Source organism: Spinacia oleracea, chromosome 3 (assembly GCF_020520425.1).
Source record: "Spinacia oleracea cultivar Varoflay chromosome 3, BTI_SOV_V1, whole genome shotgun sequence".
Taxonomy (NCBI): domain Eukaryota; kingdom Viridiplantae; phylum Streptophyta; class Magnoliopsida; order Caryophyllales; family Amaranthaceae; genus Spinacia; species Spinacia oleracea.
In genome coordinates this window covers 155,787,141-155,813,593 of record NC_079489.1, presented here as the reverse complement: position 1 = coordinate 155,813,593, position 26,453 = coordinate 155,787,141, and the positions used below count along the sequence as shown (strand labels likewise).

Here is a 26,453-nt window from a genome sequence, read left to right as displayed (position 1 = left end):
TTCATTTAAATAAATTATTCAAGAACATAAAAAAAAAAAAAAAATTAGTCTCGTCCATGCGTTGCACGGGACCTAACCTAGTTACTACAATAGTCATGTCGATTTTGAAAATCGAATTCAAAAAACTGGAAACTTTTGTTTGTGGTTTCCATTCTTTTATTATTTATTTTCTAAAAAACACAAAACGATACAAACCGGGATAGAGTCAACAATGTTGGCCCTGGTTGGAAATCAACTGTTAGCTTGTCTGACTATTTGTTAGTTGTTTATAATCTTTATATTAGTTGATTGAATTAGATGTTTAATGGAAGTGTTGGTAAATTAGTTGTTTAATTGTAAAATGATTACTCTGTACTCTCTCCGTATTTTATTAGGAGTCACATTTACCATTTCCGTTGTATTTTATTAAGAGTCAAAACTTTTCTACTCCACCATCTAATTAAATATGATGGTGTTTGGTTGTTAGAGGATTAAATGAAAATTAGAGGATTGAACCAATTTATAGGTTTGACCAATCTAATCCTTTAATTTGGGTGTTTGATTGTTAGAATATTGGAATAACAGATTCTTCAGAAACCTCTAAATTCAAAAACGCAGCTCCTAGCAGCGTTTACAATTAGAGGATTCAATTTTTCATCTAAAATTACAAGGTTTAATACCAACAACTCATATTCATTCTACTGCTTTCTTTCCCCTTACTCATTACAAACCTGGTAATCTCTTTCGCCTCCATAGTAGATTCAAAAAGGTTAGCATCTTGTAATTTCTTTTCCCATCCCAATTTATTTTTCTTGTTACTTACTGCTCCTTTTCGATTTTTCTTGGATTTTATTTTTTATAAATTCTTTCTGCATATTTTTTTGGTCCCGTTTTTAGTTGATCTGATTTCTTTTCTTCTTGTTTAATTTATTTCCCACCTCCTTCTTTTACTCCTCATTAGAATTTTTTTTCTGGATATTTTAGCAACCTCCTGCGTTTTTTTTTTTGAGGATTTTGTATATTTTTTCTAGTTTTTCCCTCCCTTTAGCTCCTTCTTTTGAGGATTTTTCTATTCCTATGACTGGTTTTTAGGATTTTGCATATTTTTTTAGGATTTTGCAATTTTGTAAATTTTTTGAGGATCTTTGTCGGAATTTTTTTGTTGATTAATTTTTTTTTCTTTTTTAAACCTCCTGCGCCTTTTTTTGAGGGAAATTCTGCTTTTCCTCCTACTTTTCTACATTATTTTTTTAATTGCATATGTGAGTTAAAATATTTTGCATTTTTTTCTGATTTATTTTAAAATTTTCATATTTAGTTTAACGGTTTTTTTTCCTGCAATTCTTTTGATTTTTTTCTTCAAATATGATTTGTTGTAATTTTATTTTGTTACTAGTTTAGTACCCGTGCAACGCACTATTATTACTACTCCGTAAATATTTTTATGTAAAACTTTTTAATAATTTAATAATTATTTACAGAAAAGTCAATAAAGTAAATGATTTTTTTGAGGGAGTTTTGCGTGTCTCTAAGTATATAGTAATTGATGGATTGATTGATAGTTATAGTTATTGATCTTGATAATTAAAAATGTGCCACAAATATGCTCGCAAAAAAGGAACACGTAATATTTTTGGTATTATTTAAAGTAGTGTAACTATTGATTGATTAGAAACCTTTCTCATTAGAAACCTGGTAATCTCTTTCACCTCCATAGTATATTCAAAAAGATTAGCATCTTGTACATTTTTTTCCCATCCCAATTTTTTTTCTTGTTATTTACTGCTCTTTTTCGATTTTTCTTGGATTTTTTTTTGTAAATTCGTTCTGCTTATTTTTTTTCTTATTTAATTTATTTCTCGCCTCCTTCTTTTTCTCCTCATTAGAATTTTTTCATATTTTAGCAACCTCCTGCGTTTTTATTTTTGAGGATTTTGTATATTTTTTAATAGGTTTTTTCCTCCCTTTAGCTCCTCATTTTGAGGATTTTGAGGATTTTTCTATTCCAATAACTCGTATTTTAGGATTTTGCATATTTTTTTTAGGATTTTGCGATTTTGTATTTTTTTGAGGATCTTGTCGGAATTTTTTTGTTGATTAATTTATTTTTATTTTTTAAACCTCTTGTGCCCTTTTTTGGGGGAAAATTCTGTTTTTCCTCCTACCTTTCTACGTTATTTTTTTAATTGCAGATGTGAGTTAAATTATTTTGCATTTTTTTCTGATTTATTTTAAAATTTTCATTTTTAGTTTAACGGTTTTTTTTCCTGCAATTCTTTTGATTTTTTTTTCTTCAAATATGATTTATTGTAATTTTTATTTTGTTACTAGTTTAGACTCGTGCAACGCACGATTATTACTACTCCGTAAATATTTTTATGTAATACTTTTTAATAATTTAATAATTATTTACAGAAAAGTTAATAAAGTAAGTGATTTTTTTGAGGGAATTTTGCTTGTCTCTAAGTATATACTCCCTCCGTATTTATTTAAGAGATACATTTGCCTTTTCCGACCGTATTTATTTAAGAGATACACTTGCCATTTTTAATAACTTATAACCCCACCATCTAATTAAATAATATATCAACACCCCACCCCAACATCCCACTCCTTAAAATTACATGGTCCCCACTTGTTTTTCTTATTAAAATATCTTTTCAACCCCACTTGTTTTATTACTTTATTTCATTCAATTCTTTTTCTTAATACCCGTGCCCGGCCAAGTGTATCTCTTAAATAAATACGGAGGGAGTAGTAATTGATGGATTGATTGATAGTTATAGTTATTGATCTTGATAATTAAAAATGTGCCACAAATATTCTCGCAAAAAAGGAACACGTAATATTTTTGGTATTATTTTAAAATAAAGCAGTGTAATTATTGATTGATTGTTCAGAAATAAATTGTAAAAAAATAATATTGCGTAGTCAAAAGATGTATGTTGCTATATTAGTATATTTTGAAAAAAATATATAATATAAGGATATTTTATAACATGCATTATAAATAAAAAAAAATTGATAAAAGATAAATTAGATAAGGAATGATTTTCTATCAAAAATAAAAGGAATGATAAGTGTAACACCCCGACCTTTAAATCACTTATTAAAGAATACTTAGCAGCGGAATTAACCTAATTCGGTCGGGACATTACCCGCCGTAACTCCCTCTTGGAAATTACAAGGCAACTATCAATCATAAGCTATTAAACTCCAAAATTCACATAATCATCCTTCTCAAATCCTTAATCAAAGTACATAACTTAATCTCGAATCTTTACTGAAACTTGTTACAACTTAACAATAACTTAGGTGAACTTGGTAATAGTGAAATCCTCGCCACTACTCGTTTCCGTGGTCCCCAACAGCACCTAAAACGGAAAACAAAACGGTGAGCCGAAGACTCAGTAACAAGTTACCCTAGCATCGTAACATCATTTCAATTCATTTTATTTAATAAACAGGGAGAATAGAATATAGTCAAACATTTAATAAATCATCGTTTCAGAAGCATCATCATTTCAAAAACATAATTTTAGAAACGTCATTTCAGAAACATCGTTTCAGGAATATCATTTCAGGAACATTATTTCAGGAACATCATTTCATTAATCTTTTTCCTTTTAACAGTATTATTCTGGTCGTCATGACTTTACAGGAAAACATGGTAGGACGTCTCCTACGAACAGGGGAAGCCAGTGCTTCATAACAGGGGGAGTCAATGCTCCATAACAGGGGAAGCCAGTGCTTCATTTCAGGGGGAACCTTGGTTCCATATCAGGGGAAGCCAGTGCTTCTTATCAGGGGGAACCTTGGTTCTATATCAGGGGAAGCCAGCGCTTCTTATCAGGGGGAACCTTGGTTCCATATCAGGGGAAGCCAGTGCTTCTTATCAGGGGGAACCTTGGTTCCATATTAGGGGAACTTGACCAGTTCTTATACTTTCATTTATTATGTTTACATTTCTTTCAATAGAACATTAATCAGGAAAATCTCAATCATTCAGGGTGGTTCAATAAACCATTAAATCTCGTTATTTCATAAAATCATTTCTTTCAGGAATAATAATTCATTAAATCGATACTTTGCATAAAGCTGCATTATCGTAAAACAATTCAATCAAATCATACTTGTAATCCCGCAATTCATAAAACATCATTATAAAACATCAATTATTCATAACATCATTCATAAATACATTTCGAAGGGAATGCGGGTACTAGCAATAACCGTTACCTCAACCGCAGTTTTTATACTTCCTGTCCGATGGATCGTCCTTCCTGAGCCCCGAGTCCAATTTCTTTCAAAATATCGAATTATTGAATTAGTAGCTAAAACGATAAATAATTTAAAACTATTAATAAATTTATAGATAGTGAATTTTGAAGTAATGAATTTAATAAAAATATATTTTTATAAATTATTGAAAATATTATTAAACAAGATTTCAATCAAAATTTCATAAATCGATTTACATAAATATTATCTAATTTCATAATTTAACGAAAATATATTATTTAAATCAAATTTCAATCAAAATATAAATCTGATATTATCATTTAAAATTTATATAATTAAAGTAAATAATAATTGATTTTCATGAAATATTAACATGGGTTTTTAAATAAAAGAATAGAGCTTACTTTGGGATATTGGGCCAAAACAAAAGGGTTGGGCTCAATTTGAGGAATAAAAGAAACAAAGTTCCAATCACTGGAACTCGTTTCTTTTCGAAACTGAGGCTCGAAGCAGGGGAGGCTCGAAGGAACAGGGGAAGCAACGCAAAAGGAAGGAGAGAGGAGAGGAGAGGAGGGGAGGGTGGCCGCCTGAGCTGGGCGGTGCAGCAGCGCAAACCGCGCCGGAGGCGACGGTGATGGTGGGGCTCCGCGGCGGCGGAGAAACAAGGAAAGGGGAGAGGGAGGTCGCGCGAAACAGGGGAAAAAAAACAGGGGAGGGGGTATTTTTCGGGCTGCTCTGGGCGGCGGTAAGGGCGGAGCACCTGGGGTTTTTGGGCGACGGAGATTAGGGTGCAGGGTGGTGATGGTGGACGGTGGCTGGAAGTGGTGGTGGCTGCGGTACGGTGGTGCGGCAGGGGAGAAAGAGGCGAGGGGCAGGGGAGGTTTGAGGGGTGGTTTCCGATGAGTTCTGGGCGGGGACAGAGGTGGTTGAGTGGTGTGGGACGAAGGTGATAGACAGCAGGCAGAGGTGGTGGTAGTCGGTGGTTGCAGTGGTCGTTGGTGGTGGTGGCGGTTCGAACAAAGGAAGCAAGGGAGGGGTGATTTCCATTTTTGATAACTGATTTTTGATTTAGAAAAATGGAAAGAAAATGGTTGTTTATAATGAAAAGTAGAGTGAAGAAGAAGAGTGAAGACCTTGGAGGCCAAGGCATGAACATGGACTGATTTCAAGGGAAAGGAAGAAAGGAAGAAAAATGCTCCTTCTTGCTTTGTACGTGGAGAGCAAGGGAGAAGAAGTGAAATGGAATTTTGCTCTTCAAGGGCATTTTCGTAATTTCAATTATTTAGGCAAAAATTCAGAAAATTGATCTCTATTATTTAATTAGGAAATTAATTGGAATAAAAATGGTTAATCAAAACTAAGTTTCGAAAAAAAAAATATATATATATATATATATATAATATCGTTAACGAAAAATAAATTAAATTTTTGAATAAAATAAGAACGTTCCGAAATTATTAAAAATCCGAAAATTTTAAGATTTAAAAAGGTCGTTAAGCTGGTAAATACGAAATTTTAAAATCTAAAAAAAATAGTAATTCGTGTAACAACATTAAAAATTCAAGCGAATTAAAACTTCATTAATTAAAATAAAGTTCGAAATTAGGATTTAAAACGTTTTTAAATTAAATAAAAATAATTAAGCATAATTAATCGAGTTTTAAAAATTCGGGGTATTACAATAAGATTCTTTAAAATATGGTGACATCTTTTCGGCAAAAAAAATAAAAAAATACTAAGGATTCACCAGGACATGACACGTGTCATTTCTGGTGTGTCTTTTAGTATGTATATATATATATATATATATATATATATATATATAGTAATAGATTGTCAAATAATCCATGTACATGTAATTTTGACATTACTACTAATTTGATGGCAAGTAGATGATCTACACGCCTATGTCGTATTTCTTAAGCATTTGGTTTATTTGTTTGAATATACAAGTTATTGTAATTTCTTTTACGTCATTAGTTGTTTGTAACATTATAATTAGAGATAATTTGTTTTGAACATTTTTGTTATGCATTTGTCCTTGCTCACTATTCCATTTCAACCTCATAATTAGTGAATTAGATTAATTCATAAACGAACGTGACATCAATACAAAATTAATATACAAACTAGATATAAAGTTGATCTCACAATTTTATTTTAGATATGAGTAAGAGAGTATTATTTATTTATTTATTTATTTGCACAAATATGTACACATTATTTTTGCAAATATTGTTTAATTATTTCCAGATATACCAATATATACATTATTACATGTATATGTATTATATTAACAATTTTTACTTTTAAATTTAACAATACAATAAGACAATGTCCTTATTTGTCTTTTTGTATACTCAAACCGCTAGCAGCTAACAGTTATTTACCAAACACTTTTATACAAACTGCTAATCCAATCAGCTAGTCAAAACTGCTAATTCAACCAGCTAGTTAAAACTGCTAATTCAATCCGCTACACCTAACCGCTAATCACCAAACAGGGCCAATATTTCGTATATCTAATTTACGAAAAAACTGATACTGACAGTCCCAACTATGGTCACTTCACTTTAAAAGATCCCAACTTTGGATTATTCTAGGAAAAATTTGGTAAAAATAATCCAACCTTTGGCCGCTCTGCCATTAACAGTACCACTTATCGAATAATTCTAAATAATCTGACATTTGCCAAGTGTCTTCAATTAACAGGCCATTTTAATTTCTGACCTGCTGAAACAGATGAAGGTGGTGATGTGGCGGTATTCTCTTCAATTAGCCGTTGGTAGTTTATATCCCATCCCTGCCTATTAAAACCCCCTCCCCTTCCCCTGGTTCTCCTCCTCTGTCTTCCTCTTTTGTTCAATTCATCCCCATTTTTTTTTCTTTCTTCTCTTATCTCTCAAACTTTGTTAATGGTTGGATTCAAAGCAACATCTTCAGGGTTATCTTCTTCCAATTCGGTTCGCGGGATGAAGTGTTACCACAACATTGAAGCGGTTGTTCGAACGGCAAAGCAAGGGCCAACACGGGGTTGAAATTCGTTGGGTGTTCATACTAGCCTGTAATTGCTAGCTGTCCTCTTTAAATTCGTTTTTAATTTTCGCTATTTGCTGGTTTTTAATTAAACTAATTTCATTATTGTTTCTTAATTAGGATGAGCGAGCTTGCAAGTTTTTTAGGTGGATGTGTGGTGAGCCGTCGACGGTGGATTGTGGTGATGATGTCCATATGAAGCTGCTAGAGAAGGACACTCAAATTATTGAGTTGGAACACGAGAAGAGTTTGTTGGAGGAAAAAATTAAGAAATTGAAAACGAAGAAGGAAAATCTAGAAGAGGATGTGCAGGAGATGAAGAACGAATTATGTCATATGCGCATTGAAGTGATGAATTGTACCAGGAATGAGAAGAATTTGTCTCTCATTTTGATATTCTCATGGCTTATATTTGCTGTTTTGGCCATGTTATTGAGATAGATGAAGTGGGAAGAGTTTAGGTTGATGGATAATTAAGTAGGCGCGCTATTGTTGTTTAAAGTACGGGGGACGGGTTTTGAAATCACGTGATCGATTGTTGTCAAGGAAAGAAGTATGTTAGTTTGTATGTTTATTGCGTTGGATGTACTTGGGTTACATTGTATTTCACTATGCATTTTGGAATGACACGACATGTTTATGCGTGTTTCAAGTTATTGTGTTGTATTTATAACTATGTGTAATTCATCAAAAAAAGGCTATTGTGCAACCAAACTAACAAATGCTTAAATTCATCATTCAACACCTTGTCTTGCATTACATGACCTAAATATGAGGCATTGCCTTACATTCATCCGGACAATTGTTTAACAAAATAAGAGGCATCGCCTTACATAACTTGCCTTAAATAAGAGGCATCGCCTTACATTCACCCGAACAAATGATTGTCCAAAATAAGAGGCATCGCCTTACATAACATCAATTCAGACAAGTTTTTAAGCAAAATAAGTGGCATGATATTGCCTTACATGCATCCACACAAAATAACAGAGGCACCTGATTACAAACATAATACAAGAATGTTCAATCGGTTTCGATGTCATTACCAAACCCTTGTGGCACCTGCAAACAGAAAACAAAAAATGAAGTTAAGTTCACAATTTATCGAACTTAAAATATATTCAAGAATCTAAAAAAATCAAGTACGGGACGCTTACCTTTTTTGGTCTACCTCTTCCCCTATTGTTGCCTCTTCCCCTGCTTGATGTTCCTTCTCCTGCACCTCTCCCACCTCTGCTGCTACTGGTGCCTTCCCTTGAACAAGTTGTTCTCCCACCTCTCCCACCTCTCCCACCTCTCCCACCATCAGCTCCTCTGCCCCTAGACTTGCTTCCTCTACCTCTAATCATCCTTCTACCTCTGCCTAGCTGTGTAGGTTGAGCAGTAGCTTCATGGTGGCCAGTTGTTGATTGTTGTGTGGCAGTGGCTGTAGCAGCAACAACATGTGTTTGTTGGGGTGGCAGACCATCCTTCCTAGGCCTTCCCCTTGCCATCTTGGCAGGTGGTTCTTGTGGATGAGCTGGTTGAGCATCTCTGTTAGGGAACCTCCTCTTGTTGTGGCCCTTGGTTTGACAAGTGTTGCAGGTCATCTCCATGCCATGCCTTGTTAACTTTCCCGGCCTCTTCGGGTCTTCAAATGGATCTTTCCTTCTATTTCTCCTAGGCCGTCCTGGACCAATTTTGATGGGTGGAGGGTCCAAGTTACTCTCAATCCTAGGCCAGTACCTCTCACCATCACAAGGTGGAATTATACCCGAATAACCCTTCAAATACACATCTCTCTTAAACCATTCATCCACAAAGTCCTCAGCTTCTTTATGTTGGAAATAAATACAAGCAACGGCATGGCAACAAGGATAACCATAAATATCCCACTTCTTGCAACTACATGTCCTAGCCTCTAAATTAACAGTCAAGCTATCTAGATAATACCTAACTTGGAACAGATTATCCCCCGATGGCAACACATCACAATTTGTAGCCTTCTCTTTCTCCAACTCTAATTTAGCCTGAATCCTAGGACAAACTACAGACTTAGATTTCTCCATCTCCTGCCTTTTCAGAACAATCCTTTGCATCAAGGCAGACCTAATGTCCTCCAACATATAAATTAGATGTTTGGTTCTTGCATTTATGATATAACCGTTAAAGGTTTCTGCCATGTTATTTGTAATTGCATCACTCATCATTGAGGTGTTCATAAATGCTCTACAAAAAACCTTAGGGTTATACCTATTGAAAGCCACAATAGCAGCTGGATCAATCTGTTCAAGCTCATCTAATGCATCATTGTAATCTTCCATGTTGTAGGCTTTAGCAATTTTCCAGAACTGAAGCTTAAATTCATCTCCCCTAAAAGCCTTGTGCCATAAGGCAAAAATATGCATGGCACAGTGTCTGTGTTCAGCTTTGGGAAGGACTGCAGGAACAACATGCAAAATACCCTAAACCAGCCATAACACAACCATTCAGAACAGAAGCCCAAGCATTTAAGGAAATAGAAAAAGGAAACAGAAATAGGAAACATAAATTGGAAACATAAATTGGAAACATAAATTGGAAACAGAAAGGGAAATGCAGAAGTGGTGTATAAGAATAGAAAACTAAAGTATAAAGCAAAGAAAAAGAAAAGACTTGGACCTGTTCCCGAGTCCAAGTCTTGAACCCGTTCCCGAGTCCAAGTCTTGGACCCGTTTCCGAGTCCAACACTTGAATACGTACCCAGGTCCAACATGAGTAAACAAAACTTAATTACTAAAGTATTGTGAATTGGGATGTACATACCAGATGCTCATCAGAAATTACAGCAAGTCCTTCACCTTCTCCCAAATTCAGAGCAGCCTATAGACGTTTGAAGAACCACTCCCATGAATTGTTGTTCTCCCCTTCCACTATAGCCCAAGCAATGGGATACATTTGCTCATTCCCATCTCTCCCAACAGCTGACAGCAACTGCCCACCCAGGAAGGTCTTCAAGAAGCATGCATCAACACATATGACTTTCCTACAACCTAACTGCCACCCTTTATGAAGCCCCTCAAAGCATGTGAACAACCTCTGGAATATAGGTGGGTTTTTGCTTGCATCACTGCCAAATCCAGTATGATACCTGGACTGGTAGCTTTCAAAGCAGCCATATACCTCTCCACCTTCTTGTAGTGATCCTTCATTGACCCATGTAGTAGTTTGTGGGCATTGTATTTGACTTTATAAGCAAAGTCCCTGCTGATCACCATCTTATAACCCCTCCTCACTGTCTCAACAATCTCAGCAGCTGGCCAATGTGGTCTCAACTTAAACACCTCAAGCAACTACTTTGCCAACCATGTAGTTTTCAACTGCCTATTCTTCTTCATGTTCCTATGACAAGTGTGGTTGTCCATTGCAGTCCTTACAATATATGTAGCCCTTCTAGAATCCCAAGATGCATACAACTTGAATGCACATCCATCTATACATCTAACCCCTAGTCTTTGTGCCCTGCTCTTGTTACTGTCAGCAATGGCCAAGTTTCTCCCTTGATGTATGGCATACTTTGCCACAACATCCTTGAAATCAGCCCTTGTTGCAAATCTCTGACCAACAACCCACTTAAACACCCTAAAATTAGTGTTTGCACTCACAAGAACACTCCTCCTTCTCTTCTTTATCCCTCTGTCTAAATCTTCTTCTCCACTGTCAGGTGGAGTGTGAATGTCATCATCACTATCTTTATAATCACTCACAAACTCACTATTTGATGGCCCCCCCTCTGTAGCAGCAGCAGGTTTTGGTGGTTTCTCACCAAGATTCCCTTCAGCAGCCTCCTTTTGCAACTGCTGTGCAAGGTCAAACAACCTGGTCTGACAATTCTTTACCCTCTGTCTTACTGATCTAGCTTCATCATCATCATCATTGGATCCTTCACCAGCAAGCTCATCATCCAACTCTTCTACATCTTCTTCAAAATCTTCACACTCATCTGCAAACCTATGTTGGTATCCCTCCTCACCAACTTCACCTTCACTTGAGTAGTCTGGATCTGAATCTACTTCTGTGTCTGAACATGAAGTGGCAATTAAATCATCCCATTTCAGAGGACTTTTTGGCCTCTCATCATACCAACTATAATCCTCTGGAACTTCAGTTGATTGGTACCTAGCTTGGCTGTGTAGATCTGGATTTGTTTGAGTTTGTGTTTCAGTTGGGGGTTGGGTTTCAGTAAAGGTTGGATGTGTTTCAGTTTGTGTTTCAGTTGGGAGCTGGGTTGAGAAATTGTCTGCTTTGTTAGGGTTTTGTGGTTGAGATTGTGACTGTGTTTGACTTAATGGTGGTTGTGTCATGCTTGTTGAGTCAGCTTCTTGTTGGACAACATTGTCTTGTGACTCAGCAGCAGCAGAATCTTTGTGGAGCCCACTTTGATCATTAATGACCTTTTTAAACCTGGGGCTGCTTCTTTGGGGTTGAAATTTTCTTGGAGTTAACTTTTTGAATCTGCCTTTCTTTGCAGGTGGAGTGGTGGCTATTTGGGTTCAGAGGTGGTTGTTTTTGGTGGAGGAGAGGTGGCTGTTTTTGGTGGAGGAGGGGTGGTTGTTTTTGGTGGGTGAACTTTCTCAAGAGCAGCTTGCAGCTCAGCAGGATCAATTGGAAGAACAACTGGTGTGTCTACACCATGTAACACATATAAATCAATGCATCTGTTCTTTTTGGCAAAAGCAGTCATCTCCAATACCTCTGTATCACTATACACCCTTCTTAAACCATTATTCATGTTCTTCCCGGGAACCAAGTAAAATACTTGTTCAATTTTTTGGTAACTTCCCTCCCCACATTTCTTTGCTAAATCAACAAGCCAAAACCAACATAGCTCATCAAGATCAACTTCAAAAGTCCTAATCTTTCCTCCTAGATAAACTACCCCATTCTTCTGCTCCTTAAACAACCCTCCATGAAAAAACTTCAAAGTCACAGTTTTATCCACACTCATTTTTACCTACCAATTATAGTTCATATTTAATCAATATTACCAAATACAACAACTCATTCAAATACAACCAAATAACCACAACATTCAATTCGCAAAAAAATTCACAAAAAAAAAATCGAGGCAAAATCGCAAAAACAATGGCGAAATCACAAAATCAAACTCAAAAATTAAACTCAAAATTAACACAACATACCAATTAACTACAATAAACATACTGATTGCAAGAAATTACAGAAAAAGTTTTAAATATTTGAAATTCGCATTTTAGGGTTTCTGGGACTTACAATTTCGCGAAATCTGCTTCAATTCTCAGTTATGGCGTTGTTCTTCTTGTTGTTCTCCCCATTTGCTGCTTCCCAATTTCACTAAATGCCTCTTGTTCAAGCTTCCTTAACCATGGCGACGTTTCAGAGTATAGAGGAGAGTTGGAGAGAGAAGAAAGAGATAAAGGTTGGATTGTACGGTTGAGTGAGTAATTGGGTTTAGGAGGGAAAACAAGTCAACATTGATTCGTTGACAAGTTTCATCAGGTCACTGGTAAAATGGCCTGTTAATTGAAGACACTTGGCAAAGGTCAGATTATTTAGAATTATTCGATAAGTGGTACTGTTAATGGCAGAGCGGCCAAAGGTTGGATTATTTTTACCAAAATTTCCTTATTCTAGAGTGGTCTCATCTTTGAGGTGTGTTTTCCTAGAATGGTCCTTTAGCTTAATTAAACTTTTAATTGAGTTGATTTAAGCATATCATACTATCACATTAACTTCATTTAATTAAAAAAATATGATTATTGCATGAGAGATATGAGCCTTACTTAAGTTATATATCACTTAATTTTAACTAAGGGACCATTTTTGGAATGACTCACTATAGTTGGGACCACTCTAAGATAATCAAAGGTTGAGACATTTTAAAGTAAATCGGTCATAGTTGAGACCGATTATATCAATTTTTCCTCTAATATACCTTATGTCCCATCACCACATTAAACAATTAATATCAGAAACCCAACACTTCCCACCTCTCCAAATTTAATGGTCTCCATTTGTTTTACTTGTTAAAATATTTACCCTAACCCCATTTGCTTTATTATTTTATTTCGTTCAACTTTTTCTTTAATACCCATGTCCTGCCATATGTGACTCCTATTTAAATACGGAGGGAGTATTAAAGATACTGACATATAAAAGTGATATATATAGTTTTTAACTGTTGTAATCTTAGACAATATTAGGACAAAAGTTGTCATTTTACACCAACTTGTTCAAACCTCTAATGTAAAACTTCAATTATTGATCGAGCTTTTTCAAAACTAGTTTTTTCATTGCAAAATTCTCTCCCATACATCTCATAACCAAAGGCTCATATTAACGTTTTCAAATGGTCATACCCTAATATACCTTAATAAACTCTTTATTTTCAAACCGCAATTTATAAGGTGGACCATGGTGCACATTATTAAACAAAGTATCTAAAAGAACATTAGATTACGTAAAAACAACATGAATATATTTATTTATTTTGTATTTAATAAAATGTTAAATAATTTTATTACTCCGTATTTACTTTGATAACAAAAAATTGAATAATATGTTTCTCTCAAAAAAAAATAAAAAAAAAATAATATGTCACGTGTTCTCTTATCAATATGCCATGTTCTTTACATGTGCACATATATTTTTTTAGGTACACCATTCTCATTGTGCACCATGGTCCATAATCCACGAATTGATTTCCTAAACAACCATTTATGTTGATTAACCAAATTTTTTGGAAGTAAAATTAGTTAATTAATTAGAAATAGTTATAAAGACACCGATACTTAATTTTGTTTCTATTGCATGTATTAATAAACTAGTTTCAACATTTATTAATTTTTTTGATAACTACTCCCTACGTCTCTTTTTGTTTTTTGCGTTTGACATTTTTCACGCGTTTTAACGATTAATTAATTTGCATCGGATTCCTCAAATTTTTTTATTTAAACAAGATAATTACGTTTATTTATAATGTTTTCACTTTTATCAAAATTCTGATATTGGAAAATGAGAAAAATTTAATATCCTAATTGAAAAGTGTGAGAGATTAAATGATCCATTGAATTTAATTGGTTAAAATAATAATTGGACATAAATTTTGATAGAAAATAAGTCATTTATGTAATAATATAAAAGGAAATGTAAAGAACATTTTGAAATACCCAAAAAGAAAAACGTAAAAAACAAAAAGAGACGGAGGGAGTAGAAGACCAATTTTCATTAAAAGGAGTGTGATATTAAAGTTGAAGTTGGGAGTTAATTGGGTGCAAGAGGTATGGCAAATTGGCAAGGTAGCAAAAAGCAGGTTCATCAAACTCGTGGCAGAACCAACACCGTTAGATTGAAGCATGCAAATAGTACCTAGACTAGATATTGAGATAGATAAACATGGAATTCCAAACACCATCCATTCTTCCTTTGGCCCTTTCTATCCAAGGATGGCCCTCATAATTCGATTCGAATCTGATCCGATCACATGAAAAATATTCGACCTGAATCCGAAAAAGTGAAAATCTGATCCGATTACTACAGACACATCATCAACAAATATATTTCCTCCGTTCATTTTTACTTGTAAAGTTTGTCATTTTCACGCATGCCAATGCACAACTTTGATCATTAATATTTTTAATTATCTTTAAGCAAAAATTATAAAAAAGTAATATTTTGAAAATACACATTAAAACGAATCTAACAAGATCTCACATAACTATGTTTTACCTTACGTATAAATCACTAACAATGATCAAAATATAATATGTGAATAATGTAGAAATCATAAACGTTGCGAGTATTAAAATCCGAGGAAGTATATATTTTGGTATTGAGAGAGTCGTAAAGAGCAATGCGACAAATGATGTAGACGAGATTCGATTCTAGGTCTTGGGTACCACCACTCAAGAATTTACCAACTAGTCTAGTTGGCATCCACATCAACAAATTTATTAAGATGTTAAAATCTTTTTTTTTCATGATTTAAAGTTCTAAAATAATCAAAATCTAGCCTGAGGCAAAATAATCTGACACAAATCCAATAAATATAACGAGGTCCGTATTTGACTTAAAAATCCAAATTTTGAATAGAGGCGAATCGAATATAAATTTTGCAAAATCTAACCCGATCCGAATTTCCGAACCTTTACCATCTCCACTTTTATCTCCCCGAAAAAAAAAATCCAAAATCCATACAAATGAATAATATCACTAGTAATAATAATTAAAAAAATATATTACAAATTCGATTCTATTCGACCGGAGGCAGAATAATCAGACATAAATCCTATAAATATAATCCAAGTTCATATCCGACTTCAAAAATAAATAGAGGGGGTTATTCTTGCATGGACATGGTGCACAGTAATATTATTGTGGATCTAAAACCAATTATTTACTCTAACACCCTTTTTCTCATACATAGTGATATTTATTGGCCATATAGTGACTATGACAAATCACCAATTTTCTTAGATATAATAACTATTTTTTAAAATCAAAGTAACCCTATTTTTTTTAAAAGAGAATGGTGAATTAAAATCATACTTCCTCCGATTTTTTTTTAGTTGTAACCCTTTGTTTTTCATGCTTGCCCATGCATATCTTGAACAATTAATATATTTAATTACCGATAAGTAAAATTACATTGAAAAAAATGATTTTTGCAAAATATACATTAAGACGGATCTAACAAGATCACACGTGAATATGTTTTTCCTAAATCATATATCATAAAAAATAAACAACACAGATTATGTAAATATTGGATATTTTTTTCATAATAATTCTAACAAACACGTCAAAATAAATTAAAATCAAGTTATTAACTTTTATAAACATGGTCCACAATAAATTTAATATAAACAAGATTCATTTAAGAATTAATGAAATTGAGGTGGGTCAGATATAGAGTCTGCAAAATCTAACCATTACCATCCTCACCTTTATCCCCCAACAAAAATTCCAAACAAATAAAAAAAATCACTAGTAATAATAATTAAACAAAAATAAAAAAAAATCAAATAAAAATGGAATTGGATCAGCTTTAAGAAGAAAGAGAAAGAGAAAGAGAGAGTACTCCTTGTAGCAGTAGCAGTAAAAGATGAAGAAGTAGAAAAAAAAAGAGAGAGATAAATAAAGAAAGAAGAATTTAAAGAAATTGTTGGGAAGGTGGCCATGGCGGCGTTGCAGACCTAAAATGTCTCATTCATTCTCTCTCTCTCTTAATGTTTCCTGATTAGCAGACTCTGCTCTCTTTCTTTCTTCTTCTTCTTTACTTCATTATTGATTATTGTATTTTTCTCTTGTTATTTTTCTCACAAACAAACAAATAACAAAACAAACATCCCTTTATTTCTAGGGTACATACCCTTATCAGTTTAGTTATCCCCTCCAAATTGCCCTTTATTTTTTTTTTATTTTTTTTTGAGGAGGTTATGGAGTGTGTCCTCTTCAATTTGAGTTCAGGAGAGAGAAAATCATGTCTGGGTTTTTCTCATTAGGAACTGGAACCGAAAATGGAAGAGAAATCAACGACAACAACAACATAACTTACAGAAATGAACAAATAATCCCTTCTTCAGAGTTATGGCAACAACTTCCTTATGAGAGTGCGAGATCTGTTGACGCCAACAACAATAGTAATAATAATAATAGGTATAATTTGATGATGATGAGAATAAGTAGTAGTAGCGGTGGCGGTGGCGGCGGCGGTAGTGGGAGTGGGAGTGGTAGTGGTGGTGGAAATATCAGCTGCCAAGACTGCGGAAACCAAGCGAAAAAGGATTGTGTTTACATGAGATGTAGAACTTGTTGTAAGAGCCGTGGATATGATTGTACTACTCATGTTAAGAGTACTTGGATTCCGGCTACTATCCGTCGCGAACGCCACCACAAACTTGTTCAACATCCGGATCCTCCACCGCAGCAACCACCACAGCAGGAGGAGCAACAGCATCAGCATCAGCAGCAGCAGTATTTGGGAGTGACACCGAAGAGGAGTAGAAGAGAGAATTGTTCTACTTCCTCATTGGTGTGCACTCAACTGCCCTTTAGTGGTACTACTAATACAAATAACACAGGTAAAATTAAAAAAAAAAAAAAAAAAAAAAACCTAGGGAAAGAATCTTTCTCTTTCTCTTTCTGTTTTTTTTTTTTTTTTTTTTTTCATGTATTCCCAGAAAAATGTTATATATGCGTGTCAATCTTAGCATATGATCTAGATTTTATGCGTGAAAAATATAACAATACTGTAATTGTTGTAAGTAAAACAGTGGTTGTTGTTTATACTTTTGGTGATACTGTTGTTTAGTATTCCTGACGAATAGATTGACAAGAAAGAAGAGGAGGGTTGATTATATTGTTTTTTGAGCTTTTCCCCATTTCTTTTTATCTCCTCTGTGTCTGTGTTTCTTTTGTTTTTCTATTTCACTATAGCATAATAATGAAAATCTACCTATGAATCATTGGTGCTACATTCTTTAATTAATCAGGGTGTATGCAAATCTGTATTAATTAATTAACATAAAAAAAAAGCTTCTGTAAATTAAACCTAATTACCTGGAACTGATTGAATTGTGTTTTTATGACAGTAGGAATGGAAGTGGGGAATTTTCCGGCGGAAGTGAGCTCGTCGGCGGTGTTCCGGTGCGTAAGGGTGAGCGGAGTCGACGACACAGAGGACGAGTACGCGTATCAGACGGCGGTGAATATAGGAGGGCATGTTTTCAAAGGGATTTTATATGATCAAGGCCCTGATCAACCTCGACAAGGTAGTAATCCAACTCCAACTCCGCCTAACTACGGTGGTGGTGGTGGTGGAGGAGGAGGAGAAAGCTCTTCGGCTGCAAGGGGTACCACCACCACCACCTCTGTAGGTGGGCCGACAATCGGGTATAATTTAGACCCGTCATTCTACCCGCTTCCTCTCAACACTTACTTGCCACCGGGTACGCCATTTTATCCCAACCCAAGACCTTAAAAATCAAGGTAAAAAGAAAAAAGAAAAAAGAATATACATAATATTATTTATATCCTTTGATAGTTTGATCTCTTCTTCCATTGATTTGAATAGAGGGAAGGAGATTAGATTATAATATATGGGTTGTGTTAATTATTTGTTGTTAAGAAATTTGAGGAGCTTTTTGTTTTTTTAGCAAATTGTTATTTCCCATGGTTGGTTGTTTGTTTTATGAATAAAAGAAGTACCTAATACTTGTATACTGAAGTAGTAGTAACGTAGTAGCTGAACTGACCAATCTGTGATAGTTACTAGTTCAGTAGAGTAATAATAATAATAATAATGTACGAAGTGTTAATTTTGTTCTGTAATTACTTACATCTTTTAGAGACGGAGGAGGTACATCTATTGCGCTCATATACTTACATAGTTACATAGTTAGGGAGTCATGTAGTACTAACATAGTAGCTGAGCTGACTAACCTGTGATAATTACTAGTTCAGTAGAGTAATAATAATAATAATAATAATAATAATAATAATAATAATAAAAGAATGTACGAAAGTGTTGATTTTGTTACGTAATTATTTGTTTATATTTTTTAGAGACGGAGGAGGTACATCTATTGCGCGTATATATTTACATAGTTACATAGCTAGGGAGTTACGTAGGATAACGATTTAGGGAGAAGTAGCTTTCTTTGTTCTTTGAGTTTCAAAGTTGACTTTTAACTTGGAATTGTTATTGTCTTCCCTATCATCATTTACTCGATCTTTGGATCAAGTACTCCTTATTAATGATGGATTAAATACATTACTCTAATATGTCAACTCCTCTAAGTATTGTAGCATGAGGCCGGTTTGGTTTAGGCGTTATTATATCCAGTACTTTTTAACTCCGGTTATTGTTATCGTGAGGAAGTAAAAATTGCGGTCTATTATGTTTTTACAAAAATATAACAACACAAAAATTCAATGAAATGGTACATGTTTTAATCGAAATGATACTTTGTTTTTAATGAATGATACTATTTTTAACGAAATGGTACATGTTTTTATCGAAATGGTACTCTGTTTAACGAAATGGTACATTTTTTTTAATGAATGATACTTTTTTTTTATAGAAATGGTGCATGTTTTGCGCTTTGATGTGTTTGCTCACACATCACAGCATGCCGCCTCTCCGCCCTCGTTATTGTATGTCTTTTCTTAGCTCTAGTATGGGAAGAAAGTCTTAACTCTCATCACAAAGGACTTGCTCTATTTTACTTGGGAAATCATTTTACAACTCACTAGTAAAATATAAAGGTTAGGTAACATTGAGATATTAATTATGGGAGTAAATCCATATCGTATGAGAGCACTAATTAATGAGGTTTTGACATAGCGGTTAATAGAGTCTGTGTTACGGTACATGTATGATAGATCTCAGAATCGAATCTCCTTTCCCCTGTTTGTAATTTGTATTGTCTATCTCATTCTCACACAAAAAGAAAACTACCGTAAGAGAGCTAAGAAAGGGCATACAATATCATTAGCCGGAGTTGAAAAGTACTCGATACAATAGCCCCTAAACCAAGATCATTCTAAGATAATGTGTGTGTGTGTGTGTGTGTTAGTAGCTACTCTCTCCTTTAAACATGTCCTGTTAATCTGTTATATGTTTAATTCCCTATTCCAACATTTTCGTTCCGTTTATTTGATTTACAATGTTGTTTAGCAAATGTTTAATATCAAGGGTAAGCGATTAATAAGTTCAGAAAAAATAAGTTTTTTTTTTCTTCAGACTTTTCACACACAAATAAATTTATTTCAGATAAAATAAATTAAGATCAATTCAGTTAAGTTCAGATAATGTAAGTTCAATCAAAATAAGTCGAATAGATTGGAGCCTAAATGTTGCTTAACAAAGTTTGATTTCAAGGGTAAGCGATTAAAATTGTGTCTTGAGAAAAAGATTTTTTTCAAGATGGTTCTATATAGCCATGAACCTTTATTACCTTGGTACTTTATCTGTCTCGTTTTACTTGCTTCATTTTTGATGAAAAAACTCACACAAAAATTGGTCAAATGAGATCATTAAGGTTAATCGACTAATTTAGAGATTTGTTTTTTCATGGTATTTTGAAATTTGAAGTTCTTTTTTTCCAGCTTACCCGTATTCTTGCCGGATTTTGAAGTGAGGATTTTTACTTCGAGCACTGCAGCTTTCTTTTTCCTGTGTATGTTTGCACTGCCTTCTATGCATCTCATCATTTTTACTTATTTTCTTATCATCATTTTTACTTATTTTCTTATCATATGGACTTAGTATACGGAATAATGAGTTATCGTACTTTAGTTGGTTAAAGTCAAGGGGTGATACCGGTGAATGGTGATGTACGGAGTACTTGTGATGGAATTTGGTCTATTATAAAAAAGAAAAGGAAAATTTGGTAAAATTAATCCAATCTTTGGCCGATTTTCTTTTATTAAGCCCACCTACGACATATTTTTTAATAATCCCACTTTTACTACCCTACGACTTTTATTGGGCCTAACAAGTCATAAACCTGTTGTAGGCGGTAATATGTCCCTATGTGGTAGTACTCTCTCTCGATATATTCAGTCATCATCATCAATGCATCACCATCTCGTTGATTTTTTCACCGGTTATCGATCACTTAAGCCCAATAAAAGTCGTTGGGTAGTAAAGGTGGGATTATTAAAAAATATGTCGTAGGTGGGATTAATAAAAGAAAATCGCCCAAAAATTGGATTAATATTACTAAATTTAGTTTATAAAGATGAAAAATTCTGTCTTTAATTAGTCTAAATAAGTAAATATGTATCAGAATGTTGATTATAGACGGATTTGAGATTGAAATAGGGTGTTCCTACAGAGGTGTTCTTAAACATGCGGTATACGGAATAATGCGTTATCGTAGTTTAGTTGGTTAAAGTCAAGGGGTGATACCGGTGATGTACTTGTGAGTTGTGATGGAATTATGTCCACTACAAAAGAAAAAAAAATCAGTCTATAGAGATGAAGAATTTCGTCTGTAATTAGTTCAGTTCTGTATCAGGATGTTGATTATAGACGGGGATTTGAGACCGAAATAGTAATCCATCTCAAGTTTGAGATGCGTATAGTTTCCGTCTCTAATACGGTATACAGATAATTTCGTAGGGTTTTACTTAGTACAGTACGGAGTTCCATCTGTGGCTCTTTCTACACAAAAAGTAAAATAAAATCTTGTACCTTCTCTACTCTTTTGCATAGCAATTAACAAATGCAAACTTTTATATGAGACGGTCTTACACAAAAAATCACATTGGTATCATATAAGCAATGTAACTAATTATTTTAAGCACTGTAACTCATTAATTAAGTACGTAAATCAATTAGTTAAGCAATAAAACTACTACGTAATTAGTTAAGCAACAAAACCAATTAATTAAGCAATGGTACACCACATTAGTTAAACATTAGAACCAATTAGTTAAACAATCAAAGTGGTTTTTCTATAAGGCGGTCTTATTCAAAAGTGGTCGATTAGCAAATGACATAACTAAGTACTCCTTGCTTTAAAAGGTGGTAATGGTCAAGATGAGTAAATGCAATTACTCCTGTTCGAAATTAATAATACGAATATTAATAGTGTAAATGTACTTTGATTAGTAACATTAGTGAAAACTAAATTGGAATGGAGGAAGAGTAGAGTAACAACATGCTATTTTCTATCTCCTTTTATATAATACTAGTAGCTTAATTAATGATAATTTGAGATATTAATTAGCTTAGAATTAATCAAGGTTTAACTATATTTAACTAAAAGTCGAACCAAGCTAACTAGCTAAGAACACTTTAATCTCGCAAGGCATCTAAGGAGACTTTGTTATGCCATAATCTTGAATTGTTTACATATATCCTATTCTAATTATTTTTTAATTAATTAATTATTTAATTATTGGGGTGTGTACTTTGTGTGTTTACACTATTAACTTGAGTTATGTATACTCTTTTGGAAATTGGAATCCTTTTTTTTAGCAAGCTCATGTCATAATTGTTCTCCTAAATTCTAATTAAACCTTAACGGTCTATTCGGTATCATTTCTTATTTCAGTTTTCTATTTTTCACAAAACTAAAAACTAAAACATGAAAATCAAGAAAAGTAGTTTTCAGTTTTTTGTTGTCAGTTGTCAAAATCAACATGATTAGTATAGGTGTGACTGTATTTTCGGTTCATGATTCAATAAAATCATATGACTTTCAAAACCAAAAACTGAAAATAAGGCCTTGTCAATGATTTGTGTACTTTTTACATTTATCTTTTGCAATCTCCATATTCAACTTGTTAAATCAATCTTTATATTTTTTTTGAATAAAAGGTATAGTAAAACGACAACTTCTATGTAAGACCGCCTTACCGGAAATACCATTTTCATTGCTTAACTAATTGGTCTCATTGTTTAACTAATTAGTTTCAGTGTTTAACTAATTGGTTTCATTGTTTAACTAATTTGTTCTAATGCTTAACTAATTAGTTACATTGCTTAACTAGTTGATTCCATTGCTTAACTTATATGACACTTTATGCGGTCTTTTGTATAAGACCGTCTTATATAAAAGTTTGTAATAGTAACATACCGTCTGGTGCTCATTTAACTTTTAAACACCATATCATGTCATCCATTTACTATCCACCTTGTACACTATTAGACACGATCTAACAATTAGATAAGTGTAAGACAGTGTGATAGAATGGTAGTTATTTTTTGAATCAAGTCTTAAAAGAATCCTAACATTCATCTTTTATAATGTTCGGAGGGATATTTCAAGTACTTCCCGATCCGATAGAATTGAATTACAAAGCATGCATCTTGTAACTATTATGAGCCTACTTGATTGTGAAAGATAATACGGAGTATTGGTTTAGCTAGGGGGGTTCAATAAATAGTTATGATTTCATTTTTATAGCTATAGTTTTGAGTTAACAATTATAATTTTTGTATTAAGCCTAATGGTTTTCTTGTTAATAGTTAAGTGATGTCAGCAGTCCTAGAATATAAGACGGTTTTAAATAAAACCTACTTAGATAATTAACCATGTATTTGGAGTTTATTGTCTAACAATTCGATAGTATGATTTTTGGGGGAGGGGGTGAGGAAGGGGTTTGTGTGTTGGCAGGCGTGTGGTATGATTTTGACTTATTTCAGATAAAATAAGTCCAGATAATATAAATTCAGCAAAAATAAGTTTTTTTAGACATTTTAACACACAAATAAGTTTATTTCAGACAAAATAAGTTTTTTTTCAGATAAAATAAGTTCAGATAATATATGTTCAGTCAAAATAAGTCCAATAGAATAGTTTCTAATATGAACGTAAGGAAGTGATTTTGGCGCACATCTTATGTGAGTAGATTATAATTTATTTTTTTATTCTCTTACAAGAGGTTTGCCAATACCAATTAAGTGAAGTGTCAAAAATCAAAATCAAGTTCCCTAAACACAACGATGATCACTTGATCAGTTGCGAAGATTTTTGAAGCTAAATTAAACGTTTAGTAGAGTAATAAATTAAACTAGTATCGATTCGTTATCATGTACGGTTTTTGTTATGTTTTAAAGTGAGTTTAAATTTTTCAAATCATAAAAAATTGTAATCGTATTTCATTTCATTTCACGTTTCACTAAAAAAACAGTGAAGATACTCAGATAGTAATATAAACTGCTATGTTACTTGAAATTAATGAAAAATTAAAAGATAATGGGGCATGAAATTTATTAGAGATGAAGGGGCATGAATTATTTTTGGTGGTGAAAAGACATGAAAGTGAAGAAAGATATGACATAAAATTTAAATAAAATAAAATAGAAAGATGTTTTCAGGACACGTGGCACTCTAAATTTTATGCAAACTTCTCTGCTATTAAATATTAGAATAGATTTCATAACATAGAATGAAATCGTACCTTTTGAAACTTAACGCGTTGTTTAAAAATGGTTTGGACGTCCCTTAACGCGCTCTTGCTATAAGTTATGTAATAGAAGTTGTAAGATTTGTACTCCGTAACAAGTTTCTTTGATTGTTAGAAACATACTTTGAGTTGTTGCATCTCTCTTTATCGTACAATAAAAATGGAGAAAGTTTCATAGAAATTGTGAAACGAAACAAGTCGGCAATTGCAAGCATATATAAAAGGAAGAAGAATAAAGAATGAAAGAAAGAAAGAAAGAAAGGTGAATAAATGAAGTGATGTACATTTGTAAATAACTTAAAAAAAAGTCGCAACCTATTCATTCTTGTCTAGCCTTTGTCAGTCCATTATTACAAGTAAAATATACCACTAGTACTTCTATCATTTAAGCTACTCAATACAATATGTCTATCAATCTATCATAGGTTTAAATTAACCAGCACAAGTTGGTGGAGTTAGTGTGGTTCGTATCGTGATAAATAGGTAACAATTCAAGTCATATCAGCTTCGAAATGTATGAGAGTGGTTCAAGTGTAGACCTGTGTAATTAGATATGATTGACTATCAGACTGACTAACTGATTCAGTATGATCATTCTTGTTATCTAGTGAAATCATGTACTAGATTTAAATGCACTTATTGTGCACTTCATTTATCAAGAAAACATGTACGACAACTCATAATATATTAACATTGTAAATGTTATTATATTTTAAAATAGTTTTTTTTTTTGACATTTTGGGAGTGTTGGATTTGGTGTAAAATATTATCGTTGAGAAATTATTTTCCTCTTTTCAATAATTTTTAGTTTGTTTTGACAAAGTGTAAAATAATTTTCAATGATGAAAATGGATTGAAAACATTTCCATTTGAAAAGAAGGAAAGCCAATTTTATTACTTACTTGTCTCTTCCCATCCACCCTTACCCATCTACTTTCATTTTTTACTATAGTTGTTCTTGTAAGGAACTAAGTATCCAAACAACGTAAAATTAATTTGTAATGGTATCTTTTACTGAAAAACATTATCCATGGAAATTCATTTTCACTGCAAATGTTTTCTACCAAATCAAATAGAGCCCCTTTAGATGAACTCCCAATTCCTCAAGAGTGGACTTTACGGCTTTGTTCACTTCACCTGATTTGATATGGTTTTTTAGTTTATGGTCTAATTGGTATGGTATAATCTGGTCTGAATATTATGTGAATGCTTTTTGTTTTTTATCTGATTTGATATGTTTTGTTTACTCTGATCTAATGAGTAATAAGAATAAGGTGAATAGAATAAAGTATTGTACAAGACTACAAGTGAGATTTACTCCCTCCGTCCCGGAATACTTGACATGTTTTTCTTATCGGGTCGTCCCTTAATACTTGACCTGTTTCTAAAAATGGAAATATTCTAACAATATCATATTATTTCTCACTCCACCCCTATTAACCCACCTACCCCCTACTCCATACAAAAAATAATTAAAAATTCAACCCCTATTCTCCCCCAATCCCACCTCTTAACCCACCTCCCACTAACTACATTAAAATAATACCCCACTATCAACTACTACCTATTAAATTAAATAAGTCAATTCAAGTCCCTTAAACTCTGTGCCAGTCAAACCGGATCGAGTATTCCGGGACGGAGGGAGTATGAAAGTTGTTCACTAAGAAAAAGGAGGGAAAAAAAAAGGGAAGTGCCTATAATTATAAAAAAAAAGGCATGTCTACAATAAGGAAGCAATAAGGCACCCCAACAATCACGGGATGAGAGAGAAATAAAGAGACTTGGTTGTACATTTGATCGAGAGAGTAGGGTTTCTTTTTGGGGGTTTAGGCCATGCATATTTATTACTCTAGTGTATCCTATATATTGTTGTGGGCATGCATGTATTTCGCATGCATTTTTAGGTCCCAATATTAACACCTCCTTAATTAATTACTCTATTATTCAATAATCATGGACATGTATTACGAAATACAGAGTATTATTTTATGTTATTAAAAAAAAAATATCGAATCATAAATACTCCTCTTAATATCAATAGTATAATGATGGAGTGAAAAATAAGTACTTATTAAGGATTCGTTCGGTGTTACCGTAAGTTTTCAGTTTTTGGTTTTAAAGTCGTATGATTTTGATTGAATCATGAACAAAAAATTTCCATGGTTATAGTAATCATGTTGCTTTTAAAAGCTGACAACAAAAAACTGATGGAAACTACGTCTTGTGATTTACATAATTTGTTTTTTAGTTTTGTAAAAAATAAGAAAATTAGAAAT

The 26,453-nt window shown here is 33.3% G+C and overlaps 2 protein-coding genes across 3 annotated transcripts; one reads left to right on the top strand and one right to left on the bottom strand.

The window, feature by feature from the left end:
• Window positions 1–7,988: 7,988 nt before the first annotated feature.
• LOC130470590 (uncharacterized) lies at window positions 7,989–24,670 on the bottom strand. Its single transcript, XM_056841005.1, has 4 exons — window positions 24,172–24,670; window positions 12,508–14,753; window positions 8,415–9,701; window positions 7,989–8,319 (listed from the first exon to the last, which is right to left on the bottom strand). Exons 3-4 carry the CDS (start codon window positions 9,642–9,644, stop codon window positions 8,281–8,283), a joined length of 1,269 nt encoding a protein of 422 aa, XP_056696983.1. The 5' UTR covers window positions 9,645–9,701; window positions 12,508–14,753; window positions 24,172–24,670; the 3' UTR covers window positions 7,989–8,280.
• Window positions 16,176–18,585, top strand: LOC110789196 (protein SHI RELATED SEQUENCE 1). 2 transcript variants are annotated; one of them, XM_021993844.2, is made up of 2 exons: window positions 16,176–17,336; window positions 17,850–18,585. In XM_021993844.2, the coding sequence occupies exons 1-2, from the start codon at window positions 16,736–16,738 to the stop codon at window positions 18,233–18,235; spliced, it is 987 nt and encodes a 328-aa protein (XP_021849536.2). In that variant the 5' UTR covers window positions 16,176–16,735; the 3' UTR covers window positions 18,236–18,585. The 2 variants fall into 2 exon arrangements, with proteins under 2 accessions (XP_021849536.2, XP_021849535.2); XM_021993843.2 differs by having other exon boundaries at window positions 17,847–18,585.
• Window positions 24,671–26,453: the final 1,783 nt, after the last annotated feature.

What these genes read in the sequence shown, in the direction of transcription:
- LOC130470590 (XM_056841005.1), bottom strand. Translation starts at nt 9,644, where the DNA reads ATGCATATTTTTGCCTTATGGCACAAGGCTTTTAGGGGAGATGAATTT. An exon ending in GAAGAGGTAGACCAAAAAAG is followed by an intron (nt 8,320 to 8,414) that starts GTAAGCGTCCCG and finishes TTCTGTTTGCAG; the next exon opens with GTGCCACAAGGGTTTGGTAA.
- LOC110789196 (XM_021993843.2), top strand. Translation starts at nt 16,736, where the DNA reads ATGTCTGGGTTTTTCTCATTAGGAACTGGAACCGAAAATGGAAGAGAA. An exon ending in TACTAATACAAATAACACAG is followed by an intron (nt 17,337 to 17,846) that starts GTAAAATTAAAA and finishes TTTTTATGACAG; the next exon opens with TAGGAATGGAAGTGGGGAAT.